Below are 14,091 nucleotides of genomic sequence, written 5' to 3' on the forward strand. Positions count from 1 at the left end.
ATTCACAGCCATAACTTGGCTTTTTAGATAAACAATACAGCAGAAACACCACACCTTTGGAGTGCCCATCAAGATCACATGGTTGAGCCTCTTCTGACACAGGACTGAAGTCCACATTCCCCAGCTGCAGAAGACCTGCAAGGATCTGTGCAAAAATACAACAATCGAGTCATTTTTACATCTAGTATAATTATTTATTCATCATATGGGCGAACAAACAAACTAATTTAGTGTCTCCACCCACTATTCTTACAAATAAAGTCTTATTAACATCATAGTCAAGTTTAATTAAATCAGTCCAAACCACCAAGGTTAATCAGTATCTAAAAACCAATCATCAACCGACATGGATACCGTTCACCTTCAATCATCATTGAGGTTTTGATGTCATTTTACCCATGTCACAACTTACCCTGAAAATCTGTGCCCGCTTCCCCTCATCAATGCCAAGGTTGATCATGGCATCCACCGTCTCTTGGAAACAGTCTTCTGCTCAGACAAACAGAACGCAAGATGTCATATATTAAGAAATGCCTCCTTAAATTCCTCACAAAATGCTTCAAAATATAAATTATTGAAGCATATTGTAACTACATTGAACTCCAGGTTACACAGAGAAAGAGTACAGATCGTTCATTTACATTACTACCGACATTGTAACAAAACAAAGCGGGTTGAAAATCTTTAACTTTAATTCTTGCCTTCTAAGGTTTTCTCAGCATGTGGCAACCATGCAAAGTCTTGTTCCAAAGGAAGCATCCATTCCAGTCTCTGTTTTTCTGTGGCTCCTTTCATCATCTTCAAATCAAACCAACAATAAACAACCAACATACAAATGAACACACAAGCCAGTGTTAATTTTGACAGCAAATTTTGATTTAGTTTTAGTCATAGTCTTTTGACTAAAATGCCATTTAGTTTGAATCATATTTTGGTCATCAGAAATTGTTTTAGTTTTAGTTGACTAAATATCGTAAGATTTTAGTTGACTAAATCTACAGTAGATTTAGTCGACTAAAATCTTATTTAGTTAAATTGTAATGCATTAAGCATTGCTCTAACAATACACAGATCCTATACACTGATATAGGTACATCTGATATTCTCCAAACTGTTTATGTTCACCCAACTGTACTTTGCTCACCAAAGCGGACGGTTTTTGACCGTTCAAGTGCAAAAAGACACGAAAGAGCAAAATTCAGTCCTTTTCAGGGATTGACACACTTATCATTGAGGTACTAGTATAGTTTTTGTTTAAAATTTTTATTAGATTTGATTTTTAGTTTATCTGCTTTCATTGTTATTTTAGTTAAAAGTTTTAGTAATTTTTTGTGCGTTTATGTCTTTTAGTTTTTGCTTTTAAATGTCTATAAATTTTTATTTTTGTTTGTTATTTTCAGTCTGAAGTGTTGCTAGGCGAGCCTGTAGAGCGCACAACAGCGCCCCGTTTCCCACGGTTAGATCAGCACATTACACTTCAAATGTTCGCATCTCTGGGAAGACTGGATATCTTCCCAAATCATCCCTGTCTTTCATTTTCGTCTCGTTTTTATTCGTTGACGAAAATTAGAGTAGATTTTAGTCATAGTTTTAGTCATTCAAAAGGCATTTTTATTTAGACATCGTCTCGTTTTTGTCTGTGAAAAAATGTTGTTGACGAAAATTATGACGAAAATTATTCATCAACAAAATTAACACTGACACAAGCAAACAAAATCACCTGACACATGGGAGTGTTTGTACACAAACGGCATTAGAACTGATAGTATTACTGGAAATGGAAATCTATGGTAGTATTTGTTTTCCTGTTAGGTTTTGTGAATGCAGGCTCTTACTTCACCTGGTAGAATATGTGAAAATTTCTCTCATTTGGTGCTTGGAAAGCCACTCTGGTCTTCTCCAAGAGATACGTATGCACTGATGCCCCAACCAACAGCTGAGAGCTGAATTATAAAATCACACTGGTTTAAACCAATCGCAATATGCTTTATGTGCCTGAAGTCAATGAAACAGAGAAAGCAAAACTGACCCGTTGAGCTGAAGCTGAATGTATTTCCCAAAGCGACTGCTGTTGCTGTTGCGTAATGTGCAGGCATTGCCTGGGGAAGAAGGGAAAATAAAAATAAATAAAGGCTTTTAGAAAGACACTAATGAAGATATGTATAGAGTAAAACATCAACTGTTCTCAGTCTTTAGTCTTTCTCACCAAATGCCTCCATGACAGGGTTGGAGTCCAGTACTCGTCTCTCTATCTTCTGAACTGTATCCTGGCACTTCTGAGAGGAGGTGGCCACAGTGGCATAATACTTCATAAGACAGCGTGACGTCCATGTCTGAAGAGATATTTAGTACAGAAGATCTGGTCTAAATCGCTCCATTCAGCTGAGTGCTAAACTTAATATGTGTTTGAAATATTGAGCTTGACAGATTGTTTAAAGACATCATATATTAAGAAATCAAATTTTCCTTTTTTTTTTTTTCTTTAAAAAGGTAAAATATGTCATTTTTTGCCGCTAGAAGTCGCCTATTCAAAACAAAGGTGTAGCTTGATGATGCCGAGATTGAGCGTGGAATCATGGGAGATGTTGTCTTCACCTCACAGCCGGTGGAAAAGAATCGGGACAGGACTCGGGCAGAAATCATGTTCAGGGATGAGATTATTAACGTTACTGTAGTATTAAGCAGAGCAGGGTCAAGTGCTGTGAGTGCAGAAACAAGGCCGCCGGACGAGCAGTGAAACTTTTATTATGACACAGTCACCTCTTCCGCTAGACTAAAATGCACGTTTGAGCGGTTTTAACCGAAAGCAACTTGTACTGACATATCTTAAAATATGTCCCTGCCATTGTTTTGTCTCAAGATGCACACCAGTAATATATTTTTCTAGTGTACGTTTATAAAAGCTACTTAAATATCCTAATTGAACTAAGGCCTAATCCTAGCTTAGGCAAAGCCCTGTCTGAGAAACCAAGCCATAATATATTAGAGTGTTAATGGTGTTTCCATGGTTTCTATAAAATCGATAAAATCGAAGGGTAACGCAGGTATGACATCACTGATAGGCAACACAATGACAAGGGACGGGACACTAGTTAAAATTGCTTATTTCTCTGGATTTAAAGTCTGCGTGAACCGGAAGTTGCAAACCACTTTTCTCCAGTGTTGTGACGTATTTCCAAGTGAAACGGAATATTGAATAGAGGGCAGAGTTTTACTTTAGCGCTCCTCCTCTCCATCTCTCGCTCATAGCAGACTAACGGCTGGAGGGGATTGGTTTAAGCGTTTTCAACCCAAGCCGTCAAACTGATGTTATTAGAGAAGGGGCACCGTTGCAGAAGGGAGGAGCATTTTCAGATTTTGATTAAATATTACGAAGCCAAACAATTTTTTGTGTGAATTGACTTGCACGGATGAATTGTTCACCACAAAACTAGCAATTTGAGCTAACAAAATAAATAAGGTTTTGATTTCAAAATTTTGATTTCATGCGTACTTTAAACATTCTTGGAAACATCTGTGATAATGCAAGTACACAAGTCAACAAAATATATAACACTGCTCTAGTGGTTTTTGGATATTTGAATCCAAAAATCATACATGTTGTGCCTTTAAGAGTTCATTGTACTTTGAAACACTGCACAATTCAAAAACATGCAAAAAGGCATTCTAAACGTCCAAAATTTTCTTTTCTTCGCAGATCTCAATGTTAGAGAATCACAATGTTAAAAAACAAAAGTTTACTTTTATCAATTTAGTCTGATGTGAAGAGTTTGAGCATATTATGTCAGCTGGGATTGTTATATGAACCTGTCACAACATGAAGTAGCTTTACAAAGAGACTTTCATTGCAGTAAAATGCTGTCAATAAACTCACATGTGAAGAGACGTTTACATTGAGCTAGGACTTTTTCTGGTCCACTTTAATTTTGTGCAGAAGTTATAACACGTATGCATTGGAAAACATGACCTACACCACACAAACACCACTTACCTTCCCAGCTCCACTCTCTCCAGAGACGACCAGCGATTGGTTGATGGGCTCCACCTGACCCTGCACATTCCTATAAGCCTCTTCTGCTACGATGAAGATGTGTGGCTTGAATTCCTATGTACAAAGAGATGCTTTAACATTGCCTTCTTTATAACAGTGCTTTCTATAAAATCAGCATGCACTGTTGTTCAACGGTTGAGCTGGTAAATGTTTCGGTGTATATAATATAATCCACCCTTACCTGTCCCAGAAAATGGCCATAAAAGGTTAGTCAATATTATCTAGAGTGACCTCAGTTTGTTCATATCCAACTTCCTTTTCTATGAACATTCTCAGATGTCAAAATAAACATGCAGAGCAAAGCATTGTCTAAGTTGCTGGCCCATGGCGCAAATGCAAAAAGGTCAAAACTCATAAATAATAATAGACTAATAGTTTGTATTATGCTTTTGTATTATGCTTTTGCATAAATGAATGGCAACTGGTGACCAGAAGACGTAACCCTGTTTTAAATATAAAAAGTTAAAGACTGACTCATTAACTTTAAATTGAATCCCACAGAACCTGCATCATACTGAACAGACCAGGTGTGCAAACATTGTTTTGACATTGTCAAAAGGCAGATGGGCGGCTAAACATCATCCTGTCATCTGTTATGCATTAACAGTACAGATCTCTAGTTTCAAAAGACAACAAGCTACTAGAGGTGGGTGGTATGACCAAAACCTTGCATCATGGTACGAGCAACTTTACAGCATCATGGCTATGGTAGATCATCACAATGTGGTTATTTTTGCTTCATTCAACAACAATTTAACTGAGAAAAATTTTCTGTATATCACATACTCAGGCAGTAATGTCTATTTTTGATAACTTTGATATTAATGCAGTAACTAAATACTAAATAAATGAGAGGTGCTTCATCTGAGCCATGTTCGAAGCTGTTGTACAACAGCCAAAAGTTACACCTAGTTAAAAACAAGGAAGGTGTTGCAACACACAAAACATAATAATTCCCATTATGAATCAACAAAGCTGTTGTTTTTTGGTGCATCATTATTGGTTCTGTGATACATAGCAAAACCAATGTTACTCATGTATGGAGCAACAATCATGGCATCTGTTTTCAGGCCTTCCCACTCTTCCCACCCATGTCTCTCCAGCGCTGGAAAGCTTTTCTAATATTAAAGGTCACATATTATGCCCATTTTACAAGATGTAATTTAAGTCTCAGGTGTCTCCAGAATGTGTCTATGAAGTTTCAGCTTAAAATACCTCACAGATCATTTATAAATCCATGTTGTAAATACCCATTTCTGACTACAGTCAAGAACAGGCTGTTTTCATGCATGTGCCTTTAAATGCAAATGAGCTGCTGTGCCCCGCCCCCTCTCTACAATCACATTTCCTGCCTCAATCGGATTCTCTGCCAAATATTAACAAAACATCTGCTTGGTTTTGATTATCATCTATATCGCGAACACTCTCACGGATAGCATAGTTTCTTTCACAATTAAAGGTTATTATTTCAACGTGTTTTAAAGCTATATCAGTTATGTCTGTGAAAGTAAATAGCAGGCAATGTTACAGAAATTGTATGTGTATATTAGATCTGTGGCGCATTCCCTTCAAAAATAAAACTAATCCATTGCATTCAGCAGCTCAGATGTAGGTAAATGAAGACGTTTATGTTCACTCTTACATCCAACAACAAAACATCTCAATTACTTACCAGACACTGTTGATGCTACATCTGCTCGAGCGCGGAGAAAATGGCGGACAACGTATATCTCACTGAGGGCGGAAACTATGCTAATACAGTACTGTCAGTCAGTGGGCGTGGGCAGGGCATGAGTAATTTGACGTCACATTATTTAGAGATTCAAAACGGCTTGTCTAATAAGACTGCTTTGGTTTTAATTGGGATTTAAAAAAAAAAAAAAAAGGAGTGGATGGATTTTTATCATTGTAGGGTGATTGTGCACACACACTGCCAACACACATGTATATTCAAACACCTTGTAAAAGTGGATTTAGCATAATAGGTGACCTTTAATGTAAGTCCTAAAGCTCTTGCCTGATTCTTTTTCCAGTGATATTCCTCTGTAATATCTCTCTTTCTACAGTTTTTCTTCAAATATCACTCTTGCTCACTCACTCTCCTCCCCCATCATGTGTGGACACGCCTCCTACTGCTGATTGGCTACAAGTGTGTTGTGGTGCTTGGTCTGAACCACTTTCAACAGCGTTTCTCAGAAATCGCTTACTGCACCTTTAACGTACATCTACCATTGCATGGCATGAAGCATCAAACCACCCAGCCCTACATTTGACCATATATAAACTCATGTTATTTATGGCTTCCATGCGAAAGTATTTGTAACTTCCACGTTTTTATGTTAGAGATGTACTGATAGACTTGTTCAGGTCATCACATGTTTACCTGAGGCTGAGGGGCAGAGTGATATTCCTTCATCACATCCAGAGAGTACAGGTGAGGGATGGGTTGGAAGGGGTTAAGGGCGACCAGCGTACAGCCAGCATGTGTGTAGAAAACCTTCGCGCTGTACCTGGCCTGCAGACATTTCAGCACTGCCGAACACACAAAGCACCACAGCAGGAATTAAAAACTGACTCACAATAGCAGAAGGGCTAGAAATATAAGATAAGGTGAAAGAGTAATCAATGGTTTTTGTATTATTATTTTAAAGCAGGGCTCTACATTAACACTTGTCAACAGTTCAATAAAGAAGTAGTTAATATTAAGTCACAACACAATATTGACTTTTTTTGTTCTATTTCAGCAGTGAAAATTGTTCCAATTAGGGATGCACCGATCCGATATTCAGATCGGTATCGGCTCCGATACTGCCATTTTTGCCGGATCGGGTATCGGCCGGACGGGACCGATCCAAATCCGATACTGTGCGTGTACTATTCTGTGATTGTTAGGCTCTACAAAAGGCACAAAAACATTAAAAAGCACCATAAAATTTCTGTGCACTATATTCCAAGTGTTCTAAAGCTATTCCATAGTTTAATTTGAGGTACAGATAAATATTTTAGTTGTTAAAGTTCACGTAAATGCCTCCCTCCGCTGCGGCTGTCAGTCATTCTCCATTCAGCATTCAGACTGCGTGTCACGTTCGGTTATGACAGTCAACACAATGAAACTCTCTCCAAGATGAATCAATGTTTCTATTATTATACTTAAATCAAGATACCGGTAATACAATACCCATCAATATATCTTAACTTTGTGCTTTGAACTTTTCACTGCGGAGCGCTGCGACTCCATGATGCTTCAAGCGCATCATCATCAAGCGCTTTGTGCCGCTCTGTATGGGAGCCGTTCATATTATGATACTTTTGCGCAATGAAAGATTGTTCAATAGCATTTTTTTGTTCTGTCCTATCTATCACATGTTGCTGCATCATTTTAATTTTTATATTTTAATTATAATACATTTAATAGCTTCTGATTTCATCCACATTTTCATATGTATTCACAAACTTATAGGATAAACAAATAGGCCTAGGCAGGCTATGCATTTATTTATAGTATGAAAAGAAAGTATTATGAAAAAAAAGTTTGTCTGCGTCACTTTCAGTTTTCATCTTTCATCTCATCTCAACACTTTTTTGAGGATCGTGAGTGAACGCGATCATCTCTTCTTCTTTACTACTTTACAGAAGGAAATAAACATGAATGAAAATCAAAAAATATGTTGAAAGTTGCAGTAGCTTACTGAAATCTGTATCACGTCAGTTCAATCAGTGTTGTAAACAATGTCACGTTGGAAAAGCTATTCATTGACCATAAACTTATAGTCAGCAGCAAGAAAAATAAAACAAACTATTTAAAACAAAACGGATTAGAAACTTTAATTATGTAAGCATCAATGATGCGCGGGTTGATCCAAAATGAGCGGGTGCCTGCGGTCACCCGCGGTCACCCGCGGTTACGAGTCATCCAAAAATATTTTTAATGATATTCGGGTTGCGGTCGGTCGGGTCGTTTGAAATAAAGATGCCAATTAAACCTTTGTAATTTTCAGTTTTACTTACTAAAGGTTTCAGTTTTACTTTCATGGGTATTTGTGAACATTTATTTATGGATATTGTAGCCTCAGTCTTTGGCTTAGCCTACCTGTTTTTGTTCGTCTAAAATGCGTTAATAAATAGGCTACTTAATTAACATATTCTATCACTGCATTTTGTGTTTGTGAGAGCTTCAATTGGGCATTCACGTGGCGAAATAGCCTAAGCCTGCTAATACAAGTGGGAAATCCTTATTTACCATTTGAATGTTGAGCGTTATTAACTTTTGAATAAATGCTGACGCGGGACAAAATGCCCGATTTCCCAACACGTTGAACTGAGCAATGCCATTGTACCATTTTAATAGGCTACTTTTAAACGCATATAGCTCAGTAATGTCAGTTTTATGTATTTTCTGAGAGGGGGCGGGATTTTTGTTGGGAAAGTCGGGGGAGAGACGCACACTTCGATTAGACTGGATAAACACATGCAGCATCTTAATTGTTAAGAAAATGAAACGAAATAAATGAATAAATCAAGCCTTTATTACATAACACTAGGCTATATCATACAACATTCAGAAAAAGAACAGTTTGCGCTCCTAAGGGCTTTCACACTTTTCCAAAAGAGGGCCTTCTCTCAGTTGACCTGCTGATTAATTCTTCAAGCAGGGTCGAAACATAAACATCGCATTCATCAATAATATGCATCTAGACAGCTGAAATGGAAAATGATGGGCCGCCTCAAGAACTGCCTGCTCTCGCCGCTGCACCTCTGAGCGCACCACGTCAGGTCCTGAAACATTTCTCTCCTCCACAGGCTGGATTAATGGATATTATTGGCCAGGGAGGCTGATGGGGGCGTATGGGAGGGGGCGTCTATGGCCCAATGTCGCTACAATGAGCATTTACTACTTTTAAAAAAATGCGGGTCAGGAAGCGGGGTCGGGTACAATATTTTCCTTTTTTTTTTTGCGGTCCGAGTTGCGGGCGGGTTAGTTGAAAACGTCGGTCGGGTGCGGGTTGTTTATACATTGACCCGCGCATCACTGGTAAGCATAAGTATTATAATATAATAAAATGGACAAACTGGGTGTGTGTAATCAAAGGCATCGTTTTCATTTTGTTCTGGAGACTGAACTCGCGCTCTGCTGCCACACTGGAGCGCGCTCGCCACCTACTGGACAGGGGTGGGAATTACAGTTGCAAGTTACATCAGCCTCAGTAATCTGTCAAAATGACGGACAGGCTGCAGATTTTTTCCGTCACTGCTAAAAAAAAAATTCCAACAATGACGGAAAATTCTCGGTTAACCCGACCTTTGAGATTATATATTATATACATGCCACACTACCGCCGGTGACACTCCACGACCGCAGTGGCGCGGTTGTCATGCCGACCGTCACAGCCCTAAGTGAGGCATACAGTTTATTAGGTAATTTAGCGCTTTTCTTATTACTTGAAGATCGGATCGGATCGGTATCGGCCGATACTGAATCCCAGGTATCGGGATCGGTATCGGAAGTGAAAAAGGCGGATCGGTGCATCCCTAGTTCCAATCAAAGATCACAGCAGAACCATAACGTATCTCATAGCAACACTCAGCCGTGTTCATTACTGAATGATTCAGTGCTTTGAACAAATTGGTTGAGTCAATGATTCAATGACCCATTCATAAACAAGTGCCTCATTCTTGAATGAATCAGCCGTTTGAACAAAATCACTTGAATGAATGATTCAATGACTCACTTATTAAGACGGTCAATTGCTGCCAGCTAATGGCGGTTTAGTTTTGTTTAGTTTTTTTGTCATGTTTAAAAGTATAATTTTTTTCCCCAACATTTATTTGTATTTTCAAAAAAATATTTAAAACAATCTCATGACATTATTTAATGCAGTTGTAATTTTTTCAGTGTAAATGATTTAATTTGATAAGGTAACAGCCCTATAGAGTCTTATTATAATTGAATTTATTGATCACATTTTAAATTTAAAATTATTCATACATTTTATAAGATTAAGAGGAAAAAAACACCCTTTATAAAGGTAAAAAAGGAGGGGAAAAAAGGCCCTCACAAATATGCAGATATATGCAAATATGCAGAAAAAATATCACAAATATGCAGATTTGCAATATTCTGCTTCAGAATAAATTATATTTACACCACAACAAAAATTCTTATTTTTTGGGATAAGCAACTTTTTTATTTGGACAAGTGACAAGCACATGACAAGGCTTAATGTCGAGTCCTGGTTAAATTATTGTAAGCAGAGATTTAAAAGGGGTTTAAAAGACAATTAATAATCAGTAATATCCATTTAACTGCACTAACACTATCAGATGAAAACAAAATTTGAACTTAATTCAGCTGATAATGACACTATAGACCTTAGGCAGGTTATACTTCATTTTGAATTTAACACAGATGAAAACGAGGCAGTGAGGGATAGACTTTATACATGGCAAGCACTGTATAAAAGTTGGAAAAACGTTTCTTCAGCTGAAGAATGTATATTGTTAAACAACAGTACAATCCATTGAAAGCTCTGTACATCTTAAATATGGCACTACCCTGATTAAGGCTCTATTGTCTTCCATAGAGCTGCTTTAAAGTTGAAATTGAATTTGTTTCATAACTGATTAATTTTACAACATACATGTGTGATGAAATGTTGATATTGATGTGATGGTTGATATTATGAATCAGAATTCAAGCTCTAATCTAGAATTTCACATGCTAAAACTGAAATCAGGCAAACAAATGCGGTATAGAATAGCGTACCATCTGAATGGGGGAAAACAAATCTTGACATTATTTACTTGCAATTAAAAAAAGGCCAATGCTGATAACTGAACAATATTGTCACTGACATAAATCACACAAACCCGTCCCCAAGTGACTTTGGACACAGACTGTACCTGTAGAAGGGGTAACCGGGTTGACTTTAGTGAGGTCATCGTACGTGTGAAGTTCAGCTTCATTGATGAGGAAGTCTCTGATATCCCCTTCCAGTGAATCATTGAGCGATTTCCCGAGGCCCTGGGCTTTGTCTTTCAGTCCATTTACCTGCATAATGCAAATAAATATGCTCAGAGCATACATTCAGAAAGAATAGCTTCCACTCACTGTACTGAGGCAGCAATCCAAAATGTTTCATACGAACAACCCCTGATGCTGTTTGGCACAACATTAAAATACAATTTTAATTAAAAACAGAATAATTTAAACTTAAACATATCCATTCAGACTTCAGAGCCACCGGTATACAATTGCATGTTTTAATCCACAATATCATCATTAAGCCTGCATTATGTCAGCTGTGTTTATGCATGACATCAAAGGAAATTATGAATATCGGGTATAAACCGAGTATACTGTAATTGCACGTCTTTCCTCCGATGCTGCTGTGAATCTATATGCTCTAATGACAGCATGTGTTGTTGAGAAGGGTCAGGACTCAGGACATGCTGAAGACAAGCTAATAATACACAGTACACACTGTCTGCTGGACAGGCCTGCCCCTAATCCTATAACAAACACAGGTAAACTACAGCAAGAAAGTTACCTGGTTAAGAGGAATCTGAGAGGTGAACAATTTAGAAACAAATAATGGTAAGACTGACAGTGTACAGAGATCACATTATGGTAGCTTGTTTCTGCCATGAAATAAAAAAATAAAAAAGGTAATTGCAGTGGAGTAATGTAATTAGTTACTGTACTTAAGTATCTTTTTGGCTACTTTGTAGTTGTACTGAGTATCAAATATATTAGCAACTTTTACTCTCTACTTGATTACATTTTTGAACAAGTAAATGTACTTTTTACTCCAATACATTTGTGATGAGTAATGCAATTACAAATGACATTTTATATGGCACATTACTTTTTCTGCAGCAGTTTGTTTCTGCTATAAAGAAGCGATATCATCATCTATCTACTATATCTTGTGCGTTTTGCCTTTGCTCACCCAAACTTGTCAACAAGGCTACTTTACGTGAATGCGAGTGCATTAGCAGGTAGTTTCTGAATCACAGGTGTTTGATTTAGGAGATGAGGTCATGACTGCAGCCGGTGATGAGGCCGAAACCAGCTCATCCAGTGCAAGCAGACTTTGACTATTTAATTTTACTTAACATTATTTTATTTATCTGCTGTATTAACAAGACCTTTATGAAGGATATTGGTTTACTTATGACCTTTTTGTGCACTTGAGCTCAACTGAGACTTGAGAGTTTGTAGATATTTAAGAGGTTTTTGTGCCAACCTTGATTTATTGCAATATTATGATTTTAGAAAATAAACATGATTTTTAAATCTTACAAATCAACTGTTTCTTATTTTCACTGGCATGTCTCCTAGGTGCGGAGGACTAGTGCATCTTTGAACCTACATTCAGTACAAGTAAAATACTTAAGTACTGTTAAAATCAGATACTTTAAGACTTTTACTCAAGTCGTATTGGAATTGGTCGCTTATAACTTGTAATGGACTCATTTTCAATGTAAGGTGTACTTTTACTCAAGTATGGTTTTCAGATACTCTTTACACCTCTGGGTAATTGCAGCTTTTTATCTCACAATTCTGACTTTTTTTCTCTACAATTACTGCCTTTTTTTCTCAGAATTGTGAAATATAACCTCACAATTGCGAGTTATAAAGTCATTATTTGAGTTATAAAGTCAATTGCATGATATAAAGTCAGAATTGCGAGTTATGAAGTCATTATTTGAGTTATAAAGTCAATTGCATGATATAAAGTCAGAATTGCGAGTTATAAAGTCAGAATTGTGAGTTATAAAGTCATTATTTGAGTTATAAAGTCAATTGCATGATATAAAGTCAGAATTGCGAGTTATAAAGTCATTATTTGAGTTATAAAGTCAATTGCATGATATAAAGTCAGAATTGCGAATTATGAAGTCATTATTTGAGTTATAAAGTCAATTGCATGATATAAAGTCAGAATTGCGAGTTATAAAGTCATTATTTGAGTTATAAAGTCAATTGCATGATATAAAGTCAGAATTGTGAGTTATAAAGTCATTATTTGAGTTAAAAAGTCAATTGCATGATATAAAGTCAGAATTGCGAGTTATAAAGTCAGAATTGTGAGTTATAAAGTCAGAATTGTGAGTTATAAAGTCAATTGCATGATATAAAGTCAGAATTGCGAGTTATAAAGTCATTATTTGAGTTATAAAGTCAATTGCATGACAAAGTCAGAATTGCGAGTTATAAAGTCAGAATTGTGAGTTGTAAAGTCAGAATTGCGAGTTATAAAGTCATTATTTTGAGTTAATAAAGTCAATTGCATGATATAAAGTCAGAATTGCAAGTTATAAAGTCAGAATTGTGAGTTATAAAGTCATTATTTGAGTTATAAAGTCAATTGCATGACAAAGTCAGAATTGCGAGATATAAAGTCAGAATCGTGAGTTATAAAGTCATTATTTGAGTCATAATGTCAATTGCAATATAAAGTCAGAATTGCATGATATAAAGTCAGAAAAGTGAGATATAAACGTGTTTATATAGTGAGATATAAAAAAAATATTTTTTTTCTAAGAATTGTGAGTTTATATCATGCAATTTTGACTTTATAACTCACAGTTGTGAGTTTAAATCTTGCACTTCTGAGAAAAAGTCAGAATTGTGAGATAAAAAGTCGCAATTACCTTTTTCATTTTTTTATTTAGTGGCATAAACAAGCTTCCATATCACATAGATATAGATCAATGACATTTTAATTCAGAAACATCTGTACTACTAACAAAATTTCAGATTCCTATAGAATTTAACATGACCCTATTTCAACAGCCAGTAACTTTCCGACTGGCACCAACACTGAAGTCAATGCATGAATCATAATGGCTCAGAAAAAATTAGATGACTGTATCTGCACCAGAGGCTGTGGGCATGAGAAACACTGCATGGCACAACAAACCATGTGCACTATTCACACTTAACAGTAAACAAGACATCACACCTGAGGGTGACCTTTAATAGTGCAACTTTATTAGACTAGAATGAACATATCAAAACACATGATATACCATAA

The 14,091-nt window shown here is 36.6% G+C and overlaps 1 protein-coding gene across 1 annotated transcript in view; it reads right to left on the minus strand.

Moving 5' to 3' along the window:
- Window positions 1-14,091, minus strand: part of LOC125266306 (unconventional myosin-XIX) — a 31,871-nt gene that overhangs the window by 16,732 nt on the left and 1,048 nt on the right. Inside the window, exons 2-10 of the mRNA XM_048186836.1 lie at window positions 10,952-11,099; window positions 6,435-6,583; window positions 3,992-4,105; window positions 2,207-2,333; window positions 2,030-2,099; window positions 1,841-1,943; window positions 702-798; window positions 413-489; window positions 55-145 (exon numbers count right to left, since the gene is read on the minus strand). Of these exons, the coding sequence (XP_048042793.1) occupies window positions 55-145; window positions 413-489; window positions 702-798; window positions 1,841-1,943; window positions 2,030-2,099; window positions 2,207-2,333; window positions 3,992-4,105; window positions 6,435-6,583; window positions 10,952-11,099 (976 nt within the window). The remainder of the gene's footprint in view (window positions 1-54; window positions 146-412; window positions 490-701; window positions 799-1,840; window positions 1,944-2,029; window positions 2,100-2,206; window positions 2,334-3,991; window positions 4,106-6,434; window positions 6,584-10,951; window positions 11,100-14,091) is intronic.

The sequence above is a fragment of the Megalobrama amblycephala genome, linkage group LG4 (assembly GCF_018812025.1).
Source record: "Megalobrama amblycephala isolate DHTTF-2021 linkage group LG4, ASM1881202v1, whole genome shotgun sequence".
Taxonomy (NCBI): Eukaryota; Metazoa; Chordata; class Actinopteri; order Cypriniformes; family Xenocyprididae; genus Megalobrama; species Megalobrama amblycephala.